This window comes from Pomacea canaliculata, linkage group LG14 (assembly GCF_003073045.1).
Source record: "Pomacea canaliculata isolate SZHN2017 linkage group LG14, ASM307304v1, whole genome shotgun sequence".
NCBI lineage: Eukaryota > Metazoa > Mollusca > Gastropoda > Architaenioglossa > Ampullariidae > Pomacea > Pomacea canaliculata.
In genome coordinates, this window is record NC_037603.1 from 4,452,868 (window position 1) to 4,474,747 (window position 21,880).

A 21,880-nucleotide genomic window follows, 5' to 3' on the forward strand; every position below is an offset into this window, starting at 1 on the left:
TGCGTTTGCTAGCGTATGTACATGTGTATGTGCTGGTGAGTGCATTTTTCTTCCTTCCACCACTCAAACAAAGTGTTAATGCTACTCCAGTTGAGATCATCTAAAACCTCCCAGACTGCAAAGATTATAGAATTCTCGGAAACGCTTGCAAGCGTCACGTGATGTCGACACTGTGCGAACTCGTGCAAATCCTAGCGTGAGCGGACATGCTGGATGATTGTGGAGCCAATGATCGGCATGAAGGAAGGAAGGTAAGATCGGAGTAGTTCTGTCCTTTGTATGAAATGATGTGTACAGATGTCTGCAACGATCGGCCTGAACAAAGTAAGCAAGGAAAATTTTTTCTGTCGTCTGACATGTGGCGTAAAGATGTCGTCTATCTGACATATCCATACTAGATGCCGTCTGTCTGACAGGTGGCGTACTAGATGTTATTATTTATCTGACATATGGGGGAACTAGATATCTGCTACGATTGGCCTGAACCAATGAAACTCTAGTCTAAAGTCTTTTCCATCATAGGAGTCTGGTTTTCCGGGACTGTATTTATGTATACTGATGTCAACTTATTTTCATTATCTTCCCTAAATATCACAGGACGAAGTCAGCTTCCATGACAACTCTAACGGCTAACGCTCTTTTCCTAGTCCCGCTAAAAATAGATTTAAGTGTGGGTAAAGGCTGAGTTCAGTGGGTTCTTGCTACCCGTGTGCTTGACGAGCATAAAGAAAATAGCTTTTACAATCTGTTTCAAGTTGTCGTTCTCGTTGTAACCTTTAGCCTTTTAAAAGGAGAGCAACGGAGAGGGGGACAGGTATGAAACTACATGTGCCTGTGTAATATATAATGTGGCCTCAATCTGTCTCTTCTGTTTGTAGTGGGCTTTACCTTGCTACTACTTAAAAACCCTTTACCTCGCTCGGTGCCTGTCATGTGATAATAAAGGGTTAGGTTTAGGGTCCACTCGCCCACCAGCAGGGTTCAATTGTTGACAAGCCAGAGATCACTTATGCAAGAGAGTGCCGGGTATGTGCCACCCTTGAGTCGTTGCACCTGACTGGTAGTGTCAGTGACGACTAGGAAGAGGGTAACACCTTAGGGGTCTCCCTCACCTGGCTGCCCGAGCTAGTAGGATCACATAGGGGTGGAGGAGGGTTAGTGCAGTGGTTAAGATATTCTATTACAAAATGAAGGTACTCTTTTTATTGTTTGCTCGCAGCCTTTTGAGAGCACCGTGAAACCTCTACTAGTCTCTTTCTCACTTTCTTACTGGCTGTGTCTTAGTGTATGTGCCTATCTACCTACCTTCCTGTCTGTTGTTTACAGAATGTCTTGATAAACAACACAAAACTACACTTCGGCTGCTAGCAGATACAACGGCACTGGACATTATCTCTTGAAGGTTTGCCGTGGTCTGTGCTTCTAATCATGGGTAAGTAAATACTTTAACCATTAATTTATTGCACAGGTATTCATTGGCTGAGTAATACCATGACATATTGTATCTATAGAAACAGTAAGCATTTTAAGATAAAATAAAAGGGAGGACAGAGTTACAGTAACGAGTGCTCAGAAATTGTTGTTATCATATGCTTATATAAAATATAATTATCTTGCTAAACTTAAAAAGCTGCTTCTTTCGTCCTTTTCTTTGTGTAACGATCTCAAGCCTCCTCTCAGCTACCCGAATGTAAAAATCAAGTTTGCAGGGTTGCTTACACTTTGCTGGCTTTCTGACTGGTGTGGTTTGTTAGCTGGCAGTTTCATTTCACTGTTCTACAGCCTCTGGATCTGAGTCGGAGGGCGAGGAAGGAGAGGAGCTGGGTATCATTCGAGCCACCCTCATCCGGGAGCTTCGCAATGTGCTGGACGAGTATCCTGATGATGGACAGATCCTTAAGGTGGGTGAACACTTATCACAACTTTATATCATTTACTTTTCTGTGGAATAAGGACATAATGTCCGTTTTTCACACTTTTTAAGATGAGGGTTACTGTGTGCCTTTAATCTCACTCACTCGACAGAACAAGTTCCTTCAGCAAAGATATTAAAAAAGTTCAGGCACAGATACAGTGATCTCCCTTTGCTCAACGGCAGTATTTTCTCATCGACTGTTTTTATCATCATCATCATCCATCATACATCATCATCCATCCATCCATCATCATCATCATCATCTTGTCTGACGAACATTGTGAACGCATCTAAAGCCTAGTGAACATGTCCGAATACTCATCGATAGAAAATAATATTTATCTCGACAATCCATAAACAATATATAAACGGTATCTATACATGAGACATATCTTTAAACTGTGAAAATACAGAAGAGTTGATCAATTTTTTTTTACATTTCTTGTTTATGTGAACTTTTTTTCTCGCAGGAAATGATTCAGAACGCGGAGGATGCCGGTGCCTCCGAAATGAAGTTTGTGTCAGACACTCGAGAGTTCAACCGGAATGTCAGCCCCGCAGACATCAAAAAACATCCATACCTCAACTTTTTTAAGGTCAGTGTCCACGTCGTCAGTTCCTTTATGTTATAAAGACATTTCATTTAGTGAAGTTGATTCCTTGCTACTCGAGGTATCCATTGCATCGCTGTTGGCTACCACATGACAGTCCTGCATCGCTTGTGGTCTTCCCGTCTTTGGTCTTCACCGACTAGTTTCGGTTAATTAATGCTTCTACCTGACAGGGTTTGTGTTCTTTCCTATAGAATGATTAGTTTAATGTGGTTTTAAGCAATACTATCCAAGTCTTATTATCCAATAATGGTAATGTTTGAACTCTACATTTTAGTTGCTTTTCTCTTGTCAATGTTTTGTTTTGTTTGCCTTTTGTCGACTTTTTTTCATCCATTGGATTCATTCCTCTACAAGAATTTAGCTCTTTCATTCTGAGTGAGCTTTTTCTGTACACAGGGGCCAGCTTTGTACGCCTTCAACAATGCCAAGTTCAGCGACAGGGACTGGCAGGGCATCCGAATGATTCACACCAGCGTCAAGGAGGCAGATCCTCTCAAAGTCGGGCGCTTTGGTCTCGGCTTCAAGTCGGTCTTTCACCTGACAGGTATGCTTTATAAATATATATACTCAATCACCTGTCTGCCGACATGTTTTCTCAAATGTACACCTGCATAAACTCATCAAAGATGAAGATAGGAATATGTTAGGTAACTTTTAGGCTCTTTAAAGCAACAACAAGAATATTACTTATTCCGGTTTTTTTTTTTGATAACATTTTTTGTTAAACTAATATGTCTTCAGACCGTCTGACCATCATTAGCGGAAACCATCTTCTGTACATGGATCCGTTTAGAGGCGAAGATCGGTGCTGTATTCTAAAGAAACTCTCAGGGATAAAGAGAGTGAAAGGGAATCTCTCCTGGGGGGCCTTGGTGAAATATTTGGAGTTGGTGAGGAAGTGTTCCACTCAGGTCACTATCCTGGTACAATATTCTGGTTTCCTCTAAGACACGAGGGAAACGATCTTTCCAGCACTGTCTACTCTGTAGACAAGATTAACGATCTGTGGCAAGCCTTTAAGTCTGAGGCTTCTGGAATCCCGTTGTTCCTGAAGAAAATGGAGACTGTGGGACTGTACACGAGAAGACAGAACAAACAACTCAGTCTTGACTTTCAAGTGGGACTTGCTACCAGCTGCTTGGGAGTGTTCGAAGAGAAAATGCGACTTTTATCGAGGCCTGATGGCTGCTGGTGGACAGATGCCGGTCACTGAGGTGTGGAGCAGCGTCCTCAAGGAAGTGGAGATGTTAGATGTACAGAACGGACAGTCTGTGGTTCAGAGCGAGAAATGGCTGGTGGTCAACTATCATCCTGGTCAATCGGACCTGTCCCCAGAGCTGGCTGAACTGTGCGAAGACCCTCAGCTGTCTTACAAGCCATATGTGGGCGTGGCAGCTCCATTGGAAGGACAAGACAAATTTCCAGGTACTCAAAATCTTTTTTGTTTACTTACATTACATTTTATATAAAGAATTACAAAATATTGTATAAGGTTGAGAACACTTCGTTGATGTCTGATTCATGATTCATTTGAAGCACCTCGGCAGTAAGATGAAGTCGATCTGATTGTGAATCAACCAATCAGGAGAGTGCCAGATAATGAGCTGTGTCCCTTTGAGAGAACTTAAGACTTTGGCTGTGCTTCGCAAACCCTAACAGCCGGAAGCCTCGTTAATTAGTCTCGGCAAGTTTAATTCATTGCCAATATGCGTCTGGGCGAACTAATGCAATAAAATCCCCGATCAAGAAGGGGATGTCCTTCTTCGCTACTTTACAGATAACCTAATCCAACTTCTTATAAATAAAATCAGTTTACATGCTTACATTACCTCACAAGCGTACACCTGAATGATGGTCATGTTGTGGGACTTGGATGCGACTTGGAAGAAGATAAGCCTGCTTGAGATGGGGAACCAATTGAAAACCAACTCCCAGTTCTCTTGGTGTCTTTCGTGTTAGACACTCACACGAACACGCTTCTGTCTATAATAGTGTCAGATTTTCAGGCTACTTAACTTACAATCACAACTTCATTCTCCGATTCATTGATTAACATTTTTATCACAGAGCCAGATCTTCTGTTTCCTTCCTCTGCCCCTGGAATCTCGCAGCCCGACAGGACTGCCTGTCCATGTCAACGGCTTCTTTGCCCTCAGTCAGAACCGCCGCCATGTCAAGTGGCCCACGGCCGACCAACTGAGCCACCAGGCTCACATGGACCCGTCTCTTCGCTGGAACCGTCTGTTGGTGGAGCAGCTGCTTCCAGTCTGCTACACCATGCTGCTAACGAGGTGAGAAAACTTCATCGCTTCCTTGGACAAGCTTAAGAGGAAGTCCTTCCTCCGAACTGTAAGGAAAATTTAAATACTTGCCTCCTTTACTTTACAGGCTGAAAGAACTACACGAGACAAGTCCCCTCCACTTCTACACCATGTGGCCTGACATGAGCAGTGTGACAGAAAATTGGCAGCCATTGGTCAGGCCTTTGCTCGTTACCATGGCAAAAAATCCCGTGTTCTGCACAGAGGGCGGCCAGTGGGTGGACCTTGCCAATGCCTTGTTGAGTACAGTTGCAGACGACATATCTACTGACATCAAACGCACGGTTCACAAAGCTTACCTGGTGTGCCAAGAGAATCTTATCGTCCTTCCCCAGAATGTTCTCGAAGGCCTCAGGGTGTCCGGCTGCCTGTCAACAGTTGCTGTAACAACACCACACCGACTCAGTTGTCTGCTGCAGTCGTGTTTGTCACAGTTTGAAAGCCAAGAAAGGTGTCACCTCCTTGCCTACCTGTGTGATCAGAAAGATTTCTCGCTGCTGGAAGGTCTCCAGCTTCTTCCTCTTCAAGATGGGTCCTTCAGGGCTTTCACTACAGAACCTTCTCCGACTTTCTTCTGTCAAGAACAGGACCTGAGACTTTTCCCTGGCTGAAACTCACTTCTGTTTCTGTGAACTGCAGCACGACCTTCGACAACATCTACATGACATCGCTGCATCAGGTTCGTTCTAAACAAATCCTACCTTTTCATTAAGTAATTAATAAAGATGCATTAAAAGAAAGTATGTAGGGAAAGGTTTTCTTCTGTAGTAATACATATATAGGTATCACATATATGTTTTTTAAAACAATTTAATAGAAACAGATATCAAAACTGGTTTATATATAAATGTAGATGCTAATTTTTGCATGAATTTATCATATAACAGTAATTCGTTGTGTCTTGGAATTTTCATTACAGTGCGTGCGTATGTGTGCATACATATATCATATAAATATTGACATAATTTCAGGAAAATATTCTGTGAGGTTGATGGTGAAGACAGACGTGTGCCACCTGCTGATGAAAAGTCTTCAATGTAGGTTTAGGCAACAGGAACCCATCGTTTCTCTAGACGACCAGTGGCTCCAAGATGTTTGGAATTTCCTATTGAATAATTTTTCAGACAGCCTCGAGGACTTTTCGTTGATGCCACTAATGCCGATTCTTCAAGGCAATAGCTTTGTCCTCAAACCTCTCGTAGGAAACTATGTGTGCAAGAGAGGTGAGTGGAATGGAACCAGTTTCAGACAGCCTCGTCACCTGCCTTACAAAACTCGACATCACTGTCCTCTCTCACCTGCCAGATGATGTCATCAGGCATCCAAAGGTACTCGGTCAGTTAGTACAGTGGCCTTCACCTCAGGGCATTCTCACCGTTCTGTCTCATATCAGTGAAAACCAGAGCATGCAGAGTGCGGCTGTACTATCATTCAACCAAGCAAGCACGGATGAGGACCGAGCATCTCTGATAAAACTTTTAGACGACTGCCGAGATATTGTACTGAATATCAACCTTCAGAAGCTGTTGCAGCAGCTGAACTTGTTCTCGTGTCTTCCTGACCACACAGTCACAAGTATTTCTTGTGTTAATGCCGTAGCTCCTGATCACTTGCCACCAGTTCCAGTACCCAGACGGATGCTTCTGTGTCAGGAGTCACGTGACAGGAGGGTAGCTTTACAGCTTGGAGGACAAATAGAGAGTCTGCAAGACATCAGTCGTGAGATCCTTCTGAAAATGCATCCAGATAGGGAAGAATACTTACTGGAGCAAAAACAACAGTTTATGAGATTCTTCATGGATGAGTTACTGAGTGACAGGTCATTGTGCCAACTGGCCAGAAGTATAAAGTTCCTTACAACATCATCAAATCAGCTGAAGGCTGTGGAAGATCTCTATAACCCGTGCCACAAACTGCTGAAGGAAGTCTTAGCTGATGATTCTTTTCCTCAGGGTGAAGACGACTTTATTGATATGCTTCAAAAACTGGGTCTTAAGGATGAAAACCAAGTAACTTCAGAAGAATTTCTACAAATAGCTGAGTCACTGAATGCCAGTAACGATCACCCTGACTCCATCAGACGAGCTCAGTCGTTGTGGACATTGCTGACGTCACAGATATCACGACTTGATTCACGCACCCTGCACGAGCTGTCACAGTTCAGGTGTTTACCTGCTCTTCACGCAAAGTCAATGCCAGACAGTTATCCGTGCGATCTTCCAGCAGCTTTTCCAGAAGCTGTTCTAGTTAGTCCTCAAGATGTCTACCCATACCAGTACCTCGCCCTCGTGGGATCAGTCGCACCCGTAGCTGATGAAAGGTTGAGTTCTCATGAACTCATACAAAAACTTTTTAAGCAAGAGGTTCCTGTAGAAACAGTCCTGAAACACTTGGCTAATATCACCAAATTCTATAACACTCACAACAGCTTTAAGTTCCGGGCTCAGCTTAATTCTGTCTACAGTTATTTTGACAAGAACAAGGAGAATGAAATATTGGTCAAGGCGCTTTCAGAAAGTCCATGCTTGTTGGTGGAAAACGAAGCTGTCTTTCTCAAACCAGCCTCCTTCTGGATCGAAGACAACATCGATGATGTTGTATTAAGGCCATACAGATACAGAATGTCCCAAGAAATGACCATGTGGCAAACTCTCTTTGTAGCTTGTGGTACCAGGATCCGCCAGGACAGCGGCTTATTGCTAGAAGTTTTATCTGAAATACAAGCTAAGCATCTACGCAAGTCATCTCAAAGGGAGATTAATCGCGATTTGAAGCTCGTCGTCCAGATCCTGGAGACTTTGAAAGATTATCCTCCTGAAGAACGAAGAGACATCATTCTGCCCATAGCACACCGTGAACGACAAGTTCTCCGATTCAGACCTGCTGTGGAATGTACTGTTGGTGATATCAAGTGGCTGATGGAGGCTGAGTCCCAGTGCAGTGGAGATGAGGAGGTTGTGTTTGTTCATCCTAAGGTGCCTGTTGGCACTGCGTTGGCCTTGGTGCTGTAGGTTTGATGGACAGAGCCCTAGATGAAACAGAGGACATTGATTATGCTTACCATCAGGTTGAACCACTCACTACACGCCTCCACAACCTTCTAGAAGATTCCTACACGATGGATTCTCTATCCCGAAAGAGCTCATTCAGAATGCAGACGATGCTGGCGCCAGGCAGGTCAAGTTTCTTCTCGATGAAAGACAGAATGAAGACTGTAGAGAACGTCTCCTCCACTCAAACATGGCGTCCCTTCAGGGGCCTGCACTCTGGGTGTTTAACGATGCAACGTTCTCTGACCAGGATTTTGCCAACATCGTCAAGCTTGGGGCAGGCACAAAGAAAGATGATGCATCAAAGGTGGGGAAGTTTGGTCTGGGTTTCAACGCCGTGTACAACCTCTCTGATGTTCCTAGTTTTATCAGCAGGAACACGATAGCTCTCTTCGATCCTCATAAAAGACATCTGCCAAGAGGAAATCCTGGAATGAAGATTGACCTCAGCTTGCCTAAAAATAGAAGTCTCCTAAAAGCAGTTCCATTACAGTTTAAACCTTTTGAGGGTGTTTTTGGATGCGCTCTTAATCAAGAACAGTTTGTCGGATATCCAGCGACGCTTTTCCGGTTACCTTTCCGATCGGAGGAACAGGCTGCTCTCAGTGACATCAAGAAGGAATCTTACTCCCCAGAAAAACGTAGACAGTTTTTGGCTATGCTCATCAAAAGGGCAGGCAACCTGCTGCTGTTCACACAGAATGTGAAGAGTGTGGAAGTGTTCCATTTATCGAGAGACGAAAGAAACCCTTTGAATATGACATGTCTGATGTCAGTGACAAGGGAATCAGCGATTTCAGCTCAAGGACCATATCATGTTCTTCAGATCCCACTGAAAGCATTTTAAAGATATTTAGTCACCAATTCCAAAACTTTTTCCTAACAGGAACATGTCCTCCAGACATACGATTTGCAGAGGAAGTGTCTATAGTGATGACTGTTAGGTCAGAGGCCAGACCTGTTTGTGATGTCCAGCAGTGCCTCAGTGAGACTGAGTGGCGCATTATCTGGGCGAGTGGAGTGAACCAGAGTGCAAGAATGGCTCTTGCCAACAAAGATCAAGGGTTCATTCCTCTGCCGCAGCTGCAGTACTACTTAAAGACAAGACAATACAAAGCCTGAACAATTGTCCTTTCGGATTTTATCAGGAAGGCCATCTTTTTTGTTTCCTACCCCTCCCAGAACAGATGGAACAACCTGTGCTGCCAGTTCATCTAAACGGGACGTTTGCACTGACCTCTAGCCGGCGAAACCTGCTGATAAGTACAGAAGAAAACATCGACAATAAGGGAGGCAACTGGAATTCTGCCCTGGTGTCTGATGCTGTGTGTCGTGCCTACGTTCTACTACTCGAATCTTTAAAAGACAATGTTGATGTTAACTATTCATCCTACTATGAGCTTTGGCCGAGGTCTGAAAACGGTCTGTCCTTAGTCGACAGCTTCTACTCCTGCCTGATAAATAGCAACTGTTCTGTATTTCCTTCACAAATTCGTTGGGTGTCGTTTGACGAGGCTACATTCTTTGACCCTGTATTTCGCCTTTCTCAAGTTGGAGACCTGGCGTTTACAACTGTACTGGAGTTAAAGAAAGACCAAATAATGTTAGTTGACATTTCCATTGAAATCGCTGAAACTTTTGGCAAGACTCGAAACAGAAATGCTTTCATTGAAAAGTGTTTGTCAGAGGATTTCTTTTACGAACATATTTTCTTCCCAGCATGGTCAGCGATTTCTGGAAGACTCCAGACAAAGTAAGAATGAGGGACACCCTTACACTGCACGCTATCGTCAGGGGAAGTGACCATGTCAGACGACTCTTATCTACAGTTGCCTGCATCCCTTGCGATGTATCCCATGAGCTCAAGACTCCAGATGAACTCGTTCATCCGTTTTGTGATGCCGCTGCCTTGTTCTTGCCAGCTGATGGAAGATTTCCACAAAAAGGAAATGAAGGAGCTGTTGACTTTTGCCAGTCGGAGTGTCTGATGCGCTTAACTGAGCTAGGCATGAACGACGATGACCTCCAGTGGAAAGATGTCATCCATAGAGCCATCTCAGTGAAAGAGTTATTAACACTTGACAAAAATCTGGCATTTTCCAGAGCTATCAATATTGTTGATTATCTTGCATTAATAAGTTCTTCCAGCAAAACGCTTCGCATCTTCCAGTATTCTCCAGATGAAACAGAGCAGCTGTCCCGGACAGAGTTTCTTCCAGTTCTGACTAAACCATGTGACTGGCCCTTCCCGTGGTTTGAGGATGACCTTCAACCTCGGCTAGCTGCTCCGTGCGAGCTGTACCACAGCAGAATGATGAACCTTGTAGCCTGTACACAGAAACTGTTAGACGACTCCTCCACATCGTCTCTGCGGCGTAAGGCGACTAAAGAATCTCGCAGGACAGTACATGACAGTTTAAAAATTGTTACCCAAGAACTGCCAACTCATGAAGACACCGTAAAATCCGCTGTGAACCAACTCCTCATCGTGGCCAGGTTTCATGAATCGCATCAGGAAATCCAAAGTGTGGCGCAGAAAACAGACAAAATTTGCCAAACTGTTTATTCATTTCTTCAAATATGTATTGAAAGCAGTGCAAGTGTAAACAAAGAAGAATTTATTGAAAACCATTGAAAACTGAACGAATCATCTGGACAGGCTGCTATTTTTATCATCCTGCAAAGCTGGCATTTACTGTCAAATTAGCATGCCCTCCATACCTTCAGGAAATAAGTGGCAAGTCTGATTTTAAAGCTCTTTTCCAGTTCTTGGGAGTCAGAGAGAGGTTTGGAACTCAGGACATGTTGGGAGTGATGGAAGAGATGAAACAAGATGTAGGAGACAAGCAGCTGTCAGACGACCAAGTGGAGCTCTTTTGTAGGGCCGCACAACTCTTCTGCTTTGCTCGTCAGGAAACGCAAGACTCCCATCTTTGGACCAAAGCAAGTGTCTCTCCCGGACCAGAAAGGATTCTTGCGGTGTGTGAGCAATTTGTGCTTGGATGACTCTTCTAGCTTAAGACTGAAGCCTGGTATGCACTTCATCCATGGTAAGTTCTCTCCAGAAGTCGCAAAGACTCTTGGGGTTAAAAGCAAGAACAGCACTATTTTCAAGAGCCATATGAAAGTTAAACGGTTTGGTCAGTCAGAAAAATTGACCAACCGCATCAAGCGACTGTTACAAGGCTACACGTGTGATGTTTCCATTTTCAAGGAATTCATACAGAACGCCGATGATGCTGGGGCGACAGAGATTCGCTTCATCAAAGATTTCCGACAGTTGGGAACTGACAGTGTTCCAGATGGATGGAAAGACCTGCAGGGCCCGGCACTGTGTGTGTACAACAACGCCGACTTCACGAGCAAGGACATTGCAGGCATTCAGAATCTGGGAGAGGGAAGCAAAGGGGAGGAAATGATGAAGACAGGACAGTTTGGAGTCGGTTTTAACGCCGTCTACCACATCACTGACGTCCCCTCGTTCTGGACTCGACGAGATGGCACAGAGCAGGTCATCTGCGTGTGTGACCCTTGTGTACTTATCCCCAACGAATGGCAGGAACCTGGCATGGAACTTGAAGACATTGATTCTTTAAAGGAAGAGTATCCTGATTTGGTTGATGGTTACCTACTGAATACATTCGACATGTCTCAGCCAGCAACACTTTTCAGACTGCCTCTGAGAACAAAGTTGATGGCAGCAAAGTCCGAAATTAAGAAGGAACAAATGACAGAATATACTGTATCATTATTGCTTACAAACTTTCTGAAAGACGCAAGTTTATGTTTACTGTTCCTTAACAATGTACAAAAAATTGGCATCTACTCCACTGAAGATGGCCGAAAACTTGAGAAAGAGTATGAAGTAGAGATGGTGATTGATAGGAGCAATGCCCTTAGAAAAGCAGCTTTTCGTGAGATCTTGAGTGGAGAAAGTGAAATGATGATAGATGACGACTTAAGCTCTGGCATTGTAGAGATGAAATCTTCGGAAACCATTGTAAACTTCAGCCTGAAGGACAGCCATGGAGTACAAGAGGACTGGATTCAAGTCAGCAGAGCTGGTTTCCTGGACGCCTCCAAAGCTCCAGAGAAGCTACAGGACGATTGGAGAAAAGAACACTTCCGTTTACTACCACGAGGAGGAGTAGCGGTGAAGATAAAGACAACACAACCAGCAGCAGCAGACACACTGATTTATCAATATGGAGTCAGCAAACCACTTAGCAAACAAGACAATGTCCAGTCCGGGGTTTTTTGCACTCTTCCCCTGCCTGTGAAGACCCACCTGCCAGTCCATATCAACGGTCACTTTGCACTTGAACACGAGTCCCGCCGGAATCTATGGGACAGAGAAGATGACAGCAGAACCATGTGGAACAAGCTGCTTTGCACAGATATTATTGCACCCTCGTATGTCAAGGCACTGGAGCAGGTTAGATTCGCTTGGTTTAGACAGAAACAATATGAGGACGAAACTTCCACAGAAGCTGCTGCCAAAGTACCTCAGTTTTTTGCCCTGTTCCCCAGCATCCCTAAAACTGAGTCATCATTCTGGAGCCCCTTAGTCGAGGCCTTCTACCAGCAAGTCATCAATGGACGTCAGGCGCTGTTTCCTGTCACGAGGGCAGATACAGCTAGTGTCACCTGGACTTCCATCATCAAAGATAAAGGCTTCGCCGGTTACTTTACACGACCTCCAGGATACTCACCTCCCGAATCACCTTGTTACTCACCAATTGACGATGAGGAGATGGTTTCCGATGGAAAACTTGCGGAGTTGCTGAAGCGTTTAAACATGAAGATAGTTCAGGCTCCCCTGCATGTCTTCAATGCTCTCAAGTACTACGGAGCTCACAAGATACAGGAAGCAACTGTAAGTGCTGTCCTCATTTTCCTGAAGTCTTGTACAGCAACGGGATCGGACACTTGTCAGTTGAATAATCTTCCTCAGCCACTTGCGGACCTAGGACTTGATGAGAAGGACGTGCTAACTCTGGCTACATTTGTTGAAAAGTCTCCACACTTCTCATCAAATATTGTTGGTCTTCCACTATGTCTTCTTCAGTCTGGCATTTTAGATGTCTTTTCAGTAGACCGGGAGGTTTTTGTTACCCCGTTCTGTAACCTTTGTCCAATGCTATATGAAGAATTTCTTCATTGCAATCTGGTGAAAATTTTCTCAAGAGTTGTTGACGATGTATCAAGTCTTTTAAGATTCACCCTTGAGCATCTTGCTAAAAGATTGCCTTTTTGTCTTGATCAGACTTTGTTCAAGACAGGACAGCCATGTGCATTAAACACTGGTCTTCTTCCTAGTGAGAACTGGCTTCAGCTTCTCTGGAAGTTTGTCGAGTACAAAATGAATATTAAAAGTCAGCACATCTCTGATGACAGCTTTCTTTGGTGCTTAAATGAATGGAGTTTGATACCTTGCAAAGTAACTGGGAAGGAAGAATGTTTGCTGTACCCGTTGAAGAAAGAAAACTCATTTTCTGCTTGACTAAATGGCGGGGTAGTTTCTCCTCATATATAAATGAAGCTGTCACTGTGCTTCAAAAGCTCCCTTTGCCAATCATTGATCAGTCCATCGTCTCTCAAGTTTACCCAGAAACTCGTAGCCTCTGTGTGTAACCCGGACAGCATTGTGGACCTGCTGAGATCATTTAAAAAATCCCTTCAACTTTCACAGGACGACGCAAGGACCATGTTATACTATTTTAGCTATCACCCAACACAAATATCGCAGTTTGGTAACAGTTACTACCTGCGAGAGATCCCGATGTTCTGTGCAATTGGAGGGCAAGTTACGTCCCTTGACTCTCAGAATGCTGTGCTCCTGCTACCCGAGGAAATTCCACAGGACGGCCTGGAAGTCTGGGCTAAAGAAACCGAAACAGTTCTGCTTGACCCTTCGCTGATCCCAGACGAGGTGTGTAAGATGGTACACCTCAACAAATCGACTAATCTGCATATGATCTTCTGGAGGCGGCTTCTTCCAGACCTGGAATATTTGCCAAATGATTGTGTTCATACTCACATTCTTTACATTCGAGAAAATTATCGTGTAGTTTGCAGCAAGCCAAAGACAAGAAAAAATTTATGTGAAATTCTGTCGGAAACAGCTTTCATCAGATTGGAACCTGACGGGATGTGCAAAGCATCGGAGTTCTACAGTCCGTACAATGTCGTTTTCAGAGAAATGCTTGATGTGGACAAGTTTCCCCCCGCACCATACTGTGATGGTGAATGGCGAGAGTTCATGGAGAAAGTCGGGATGGTGAAGGAGGTGACAGTGAAGATGTTCATCTCATTTGCTAGACAAGTAGCTGCAGAAGGTGCGGATGCATTGAGTGAAAAAACGTTGACAAGATCATCAACACTTGTACAACATCTGTTTGCAAGAAGCGATCTGTTAAATTATTGGCTTTTGGATTCCATTTGCGATATTTCTTTTGTGCGCCCCTGGTCATTTAAACAAACGGAAACCCACAAAGGTCTGGAAAAAATCTGCCCTCCCTTTGTAGTCAACCGTTTGGTGTCCTTCTCAGAGAGTTGTCGCTCCTCTAACTGGCAGCTATTGTGGAGTTCAACTCCAATTTTGCATCCAGATGATGAACCAAACACATTTGATTTGGATGACCTAAAGGAGGTTTTGGAGCAACTTAATTTTGAACAAAACATCCCTGAGGAATATTTCAAGCAGCACGTAGAAAACGTCTGCCATGCACTACACACTGCCACGTGTGACATTCTGAACACTAGTGAGGGTCGCAGAGAAGTTGAATGGCTGTTTGACGAAATCTACGAATTCTTGGCAACATTTGAACCTGAGGAGATGGATTTCTTCAAAAACATTCCTGTGGTCTTTGACAGTTACAACCGTCGTATGTTGTATCCAGAACAAGTTGTTTTTGGTCTCAAATCCGACCAAGCTGTTGAGGGCTGGCTGTTCAGAAGCACCAACGAACTATGAACAGTTTCGTGAACTTTTTAAAGCTCTGGGTGTTTCTGTCCACGTGACCGCTAATCATTATGCCAGAGTTCTGACCAAGCTTCACGCAGCTTATCCCGATGAACCACTCCAAGGTGACATGTTAGAAGCTTGTAAACAAGCTGTCCAAGTCTCTTTCGCTGCCTAAAGGTTTCTCCCGACCTGAACGAAAAGGTGATCTACTTACCGAACGAACAGTTTTCCTTGAAGCTGTCGTCACTTCTGTTCTTTATTGATAACGAAAGACTGAAAACTAGACTTCAGTGTTGCTGTGACAGATTTTTTCCCAGTTTTAAACAACTGGATATTCACTGCGTTAGTCCTTGGGGAACAGTTTCTCTTCTTCCTGAGGGACACCGAATGGCAAAGCTTTCTGAAATAACTTTGGAGGTAGTGCCTGAATTGTCCTCTCAACAAAAACAACCGGTTGGCTTGCACACGATTTCAAGAGAAAGTTGTTGTCTGTGGATTTTGTCAATGGCATCACACGGCTTATCTGTCATAAGCACCTGACAAGTGACATACCACCCGTGGAAACTAATATCCGTCAAGAAGTAAGGGAACTATTAGGAAGAATCGAGGTCTTTGAGACAGAGGATTTGCATACAATGCTGGTCGTCGAAGCAGAACAGGTTGCAGGCAGTGAAGCAAAACACAAGATATTCAGAGACAAAAGGTTTCCTACCTGTGTTTTTGTTGACAGTAGAGCGAGTGTCAGTGATGAGGATGTTGACATGACTCTGGCGGATGCTGCCATTGAAGCAGTAGGCCACAACCTCCATGAATTCCGATTGCTTTTAATATTTATGTTGAGGTGTCGTGATGTGCATGCACTTCTCGACAAACACAACATTTCGTCTTCTCATCATGGTCAAAGGATTAAACCTGGTTGCTATGTCAACATTGATGACCTCTGCTTACTTGACAACAGTGTTGAAAACTTCTTTGTGAGTGGTGAAGACATTGAACTCGAGATCTATGACCCTCTGATAGACAGCGAAGAGGCAAAGAGAGGACAGGAAATACCAGTACAGCAATATCCTGCTCATGAGTCAGTTCCTCATTGTGAAGAGACGATAAAGAATTTTCAGAGTCTTTCTTCCGATACTAAAGTGAAAAATTGTCAACAGGTTTTTATCTATGCTAGAGTGGTTCAAAGGGTCAGAGAAGGACACAACTTCCCATGTTGCTTGTCCTATCAAGTGGACATTGGCTGCGGACGCACAATGGTTGTGTCAGCTGTCAAAATGTACAAGATACCAACCATTTCTGACGAAGATTCTTCAGAAGACCCTTCCATGTCATCGACAGAAGATGCGCAGTCTCATTCAATGTCAGCTACGTCGGCGGTAAAGCAGGTCAAAGGTTGTCTTGAGGTTTGTTTGTCAACAATTGGAGACAGACGTCTACAACTGGGCCTTTTGAAACGTCTGTATCTACAATGGCATCCAGACCTGAACACCACGAGACAAAACGTGTGTTCACGGGTTTTAAGAGCAATCAAACAATCTGCAATACCCAAGGGAAGCTTGAGTCGGGGTAACAGTGATCAGCTGATGCTCACTGCTGATTTCTTTGATCGGGTGTCGCCACGGGGTCATCTGTATGCCTCACAGAGTCTTGATGCCAAGGGAGAGAAGCCAAAGCTCTATGGAGGAATCAGAAGAGAAAACCCACAGCCAGGTGAAGCGAATCGCTGGCTATGCCAAGCTTTTGAGGATCTGAAGATGGCCAAGACCTGCTCAGAGGGAAACAACTGGCTTTGTTTCATTTGCCACCAGGTGAGTGTGTGAGTGAATGATGTTAAGAATATGAATAGTTGGCGTGCAAGCGATGTTTAAATCAGAAAATGGTTTCTCTTTTTATTTTTTAGGTTTTACCTGCCTGTCAGGTAGAAATGCATATTAGCCTGTCATGTCTTTGATTCATTGTCTCTATCTCATCATAAAGCCTGGCTCTTTCCAACATCACTGTCCTGCTTGTATTCTGAGTGCTTTTTTGAGCTTGCATTTTTCTGGCTCTTGGCAGGCCTGTATCTTATGTTTGCATCTTTCTAGTTGTCCTCATACCTATTTCTTTATCTACTTATCTGCCTGTCCTCTAGGCCGCAGAGAAGGCCATTAAAGCTGTACTGTTCTTCAAAGACGCTGACGACCACTTACTACATCCGGTCGAAAAGCAGGAACTGAAGAGCCTTGCCTTGGCCGTCGGCACCACTGAGCTCATTCAGGCAGTCGAGGACCTGGAACTGATCACGGGAGAACGATGGAGGATGTCACATCCGTTTGTACAGTGGGGACCCGAGATACCCGCCTTGCTGTACAGCTCCGACATGGTGCGGTCCTCATGTAGTCAAGCAGAGAAAATTTTAACCATTGCAGCCTCTCTCATGATTTAAATTTCGTCAGAAAAACTTTTAAAACTTAAATTTTTTATTGTCTCTTTTCATTTCAAACTGTATATGAAGAATATTGAGGCAATTTTAAGTACTTTAAAAATGTACAAGTGGGTCATTTAATACCATTCTCTTATCCTTTTTTTAACTTGATATATCATAAACTGTTTCTCTAAGTAAGCAAGTATGACAAAATCTTTTACGTGAGGGGAGAGTGTGTTTTGAGGAAAGGGCAACGCCCGTCCAATGTTTTGTAGACTCTTACTAATTCTGAAATCTACTGTATGCCTCCAACTTCCTTATTTAGTGATTCTGCTCATTATTCTAATGTGTTTGATGTGCTTTTGTTATAATGGCGAAGACCTTATTTGAAGCAAATCGATTCTGTTCATTATTACATTGCCAATAACCATGTTTGATGCGATTCTATTGATTATTATAATGTTGTCCACCTTATTTGATGTTATTCATTGTCGTTACGCCTTTGAACTCTTTTAATGCGATTCTGTTCATTGGTATAATGCTTATATACTTGTTGAATGTAATTTTGAACATACAGTGATTATCATGCCCCTTATTGATGTTATCCTGTTTATATTTATCATCATGTCCCTTTGCGATGTTGCAGTAAGTCAACAATTGCTGTATATTACTGCTAAGAGTTTTATTTAGTGTACAATAATTTTCTTCAGAATTATTCTGTTTTATGTGACATATTTCTTCAGCTTCTTTTCTCAAGTTTTTATTGTAACTTTCAAACTAAATTTTAAAATTGAATGAATAACTTAATATACCTGCCATCGACAGCAGCGTCTTAAGAGTGTTCAGGAACTAGAAAATGATTCCAATATTTTCTTTTTATCATTTCGTTTTCTCTCTTCTCTGTCGATATCATAAGCTTTGGCTTGGATTGGGGTAGTAATTTTTCTAACCTCTCGCTTCATTTTTACCTGTCATAAGCCTGACAGTATTTAAATTCAAATTGCAGTTTATGATACCATACAGTGGCCTTATGATTAAAACTTCTGAAAAATGTGTAAACATGCTTTTCGTATGTCTTTATTTCGACTTTTTAACAAAATTTAGTATATACATGATGAAAGGAAAAAATGTTTTGTGTAACTAAATTTTAGCTATGCAGCGTTAACTATTTATTAACTCATTCACTACGCAAGGGTTCAACAAGGTCACATTACCCCGGTGCGCATGGAAATCCATCTCTTTCAAAAACTCATAAAAAAAAACCTATAAGAGATAGAACAAAACTTTGAAATGATAATAAGAGATTGAACTGAGTAAAACAAAAGTATTCCTACCTGAATCCTGCATGAACAGTCATTTTTTTGGTAATCCAAAGCAAATCAGGTAAGTGAAATTAAATTAAAAAAAAAATTTTCACACACAGGTTGGCACAGGTTATATCATGCTGGCACAAGTTGCACATCCACGAATCACGCTTTGATAACTGCATATCAAGTTGAAATGAACAAACATTGTTCTTGTTGAAAACAATTCAGATTGATGCATTTGAAGGGCTCCAGAATCAATGAAAACCATGGCTGCCAATTATGCTCACTGTCAGGATGTGTATACTCTCATGGGTAGGCTCTACAAAACCTTATAATCTCAAACACTCAGCAATGGAATATTGTGTAATGATCATAACTATGTTAGCAAATGATGTACGTTGACATTTTTACATAACTGTTACTTTGAGGTCTCAATCTATGAATATATCAACACATGTTCACATTGTTTACACTACACCACATGAAGTCTGCCAATCCAAGTGACCTTGGTAAAAAATCAGGTACTGCAGGTACATTTCCCTGAAGTACAAGTAGATTTCTCAGACATGTCTTAATATCACTTAGGCAATAACAATCACAGAAGATACTTAGTTCTGTAGGGGTTGACTGTACTCCTTTATAGTATGGTAGGCCTGCATGCATGGATGCACACATAATGCCTTTTTGCACAGATTACATTCGTACTTAGTCCGTGGAGCATAATTCTTCCTGTATTTGGCATCTGTACCTTGTTCTCTCAGCTTTTCAAAGCAAACATGACAATATCTTCTTGTTTTCAGAGGAACAAGATAATGCTTTCCCTGGAAACGAAGTTGTTCAGGGTCCTGGGGTATTGCAGCTCCTGTTGATTGCTGGTCATTTCTTGGCATGCTCACCAAGCTTTCACCTACAGAAAGCAAAATTCTTCAAAGCACATACCTGGCTTACCAATCATTTTTCTGACTTTTAAGTACAGACAGTGGGACTGCACCATGGTGAGAGAAAGAAGATGGAAGGCAAGCTTCCTCCACCACTTCACAGTTTTCCTATGGAAAGGATTGTAGGCAATCATTTGGTCACTGTGATCGACCCCACCCATGTTTTTGTTGTATTCGATGATAGCTGTGGACTTCGTCTTGTCTCCGGTGCGAGTCTTTACAGTGGCCATCTGGGGCCTGTGAATGGTGGAAAGGATAGCGACTTCCTTCTTGTTCCTCCATCGGAGTACCCTCATGTTCTTGTGGCGCCTAAAGTCTGCTTCACCAATGGCCAACTTCCTTTTCATGAAGTCCTTTGGCAGGCCCACTCTGTTGCACATCACTGTTGCCGTGAAGCCAGTGTTGCAGGAGGCCAGGTCCTCAACAAGAGGTATACTTGTATAATACCTGTGTACAGGCAGTAGCCAAGGGACTTCAGGGGCTGCAAAAGGCATTGAACCACCTCATATGGTCTGTTGTTTAGTCCAGGCATGCCACAGAAGACTTCAAATCGCCAGACATACCCAGACTTGCTTTCAGTCAGCTCGTAGAACTTGATTCCCCTCTTGATTGGCTTGTCCTTCATGTACACCCTACCCCTCCATAGACACATGGCCTCGTCAATGCTAATGTGCTGCTCAGGGATGTATGTAGTCTGAAAGGCCTGGAAAATAAGTGTTATGTGGTTATGTATACACTGCTAAAGGGGGGCATGGCACTCTTGTATTCTAGATGCAAACCCTTTTCGAACAGCTGTTACTCACTAAGTAGTACTTTTGAAAGGTATTTATATATTGTGTAAAGTTGTACGCAAGACTTTTTCAATGTCATAAGATATGACAATAAATAATACAATAAGTATACTGACAATGGCAATCAGTGGGTGTGGCATGTATTTATCAACAAAACTGTACTTCTTTCTCATGAGAAATATAAAGAACATAACTGTACCTGCAACATGTATATCACATAACATTACTAGCATAAAAGTATGTAAAAATAATAAACAAAAACAAATTAAAATAATTACATTTTCTCAAATACTTACTTGCGTTTGCATATGTGCTAACCTATTTTTGGGTCTACAGTACATTTTGCTGTATGGTAGTTTACATTGATAGATGTTTACAACATTTTTGACATTCTTTTTGCTGATTTATTTTTCGAGACTACTGCTTGGCCATTAATCAGATATAAAAAAAAAATCCGCACAAAAAATGCTTATAATGGTGTGATACTATTTTAAGTACACTTCACCTTTTTATAGTCTATTGCGTTTATCTGTTGATCATCTAACTTTCGCTTTGATATAGTGACATGTTCAGATAATTTTTCAATGCAGCAGTCCATCAGAAGAAATTGTGACCCCAGAAAGTTTTTCAATATATATATATCAAGTGTGTTTGTTCTTGCTGTTTTGTGTGTACAACAATTCATAAGTCAATATGGTTAATGGTAAGGATTTTGAGATGTGTTTTATGTACACTATATGCACTGTGCTAATGAGGCGGTGCCATCTGCCAAAATGGCAGTATTAGCAAGTATATTACTAAGCAACTTTTGAAACTCTCTTAGCTAAAATAATAGTCTCTTAAACACATACATACATGGATATAGTTATCTCCCCTATACGTAAACATCATTTTCATGAAACATTGCATGTTATCATAATACTAGATTCGAAGATCCGCTTGTACCCAGTTCATAATATAGATTTAGGCTCATGGGGTTACTGTCAGAAATGTACTGTCTTCACCTAATTCCTTCTCCCTCATAATTATCAAAATGTGTCTACTGCGTAGCAACAATTTGCTCAACGTTTAGTAGCACAAGGCACCGAAATTATATGTGAATATAATTGAATAAAAAATATTATAAAGCTGACAAAAGTTACCTTAATTGGGCAAAGAACTACTTCTTATAAACTGTTTTATTGACATTTCTCCTTCTCTCGTTTGACTGGATCCGTCGTGTGGCAGGAACGCTTACTCATACACTGAGGAGTAAGTTGATGGGGGTGAGCTCCCTTGACGACTTCCTTTACTACACGCGATGTATTGCATGCTTTCTGTCACTTATATACACACACCTACATACACAAATAAACTACATTCCTGGCATGCTTTCTCTTTACACATGATCCAAGAAGTCAAAAATTGTGCGCCTTAATTAAATCGAAACCTGGATCGTTAGTAAGTCAATTATGCCACTTGAAAACAAAATGGAAGCTTCGCGAACAGGCACCAGAGCAGCTTAATTTATCCTAAACGCAGTTGAATGTAACTGTTTTTTATAAATCGGAAACTTTGAGACAATCGGTGAATC

At 42.4% G+C, this 21,880-nt stretch overlaps 2 protein-coding genes and 1 pseudogene across 2 annotated transcripts in view; 1 reads left to right on the forward strand and 2 right to left on the reverse strand.

Annotated features, from left to right (window-relative positions):
- Window positions 1-21,880, reverse strand: part of LOC112555189 — a 320,962-nt gene that overhangs the window by 227,007 nt on the left and 72,075 nt on the right. The gene's annotated exons all lie outside the window — the stretch shown is intronic.
- On the forward strand, window positions 149-19,473 carry LOC112555540 (annotated as a pseudogene).
- On the reverse strand, window positions 19,010-20,515 carry LOC112555541 (piggyBac transposable element-derived protein 4-like). Its single transcript, XM_025223974.1, has 4 exons — window positions 20,507-20,515; window positions 20,080-20,219; window positions 19,518-19,963; window positions 19,010-19,014 (listed from the first exon to the last, which is right to left on the reverse strand). The coding sequence occupies exons 1-4, from the start codon at window positions 20,513-20,515 to the stop codon at window positions 19,010-19,012; spliced, it is 600 nt and encodes a 199-aa protein (XP_025079759.1).

Coding starts and splice junctions, on each gene's coding strand:
- LOC112555541 (XM_025223974.1), bottom strand. Junction 19,964..20,079: donor CTGACTGAAAGCAAGTCTGG/GTATGTCTGGCG, acceptor GCCTGTACACAG/GTATTATACAAGTATACCTC.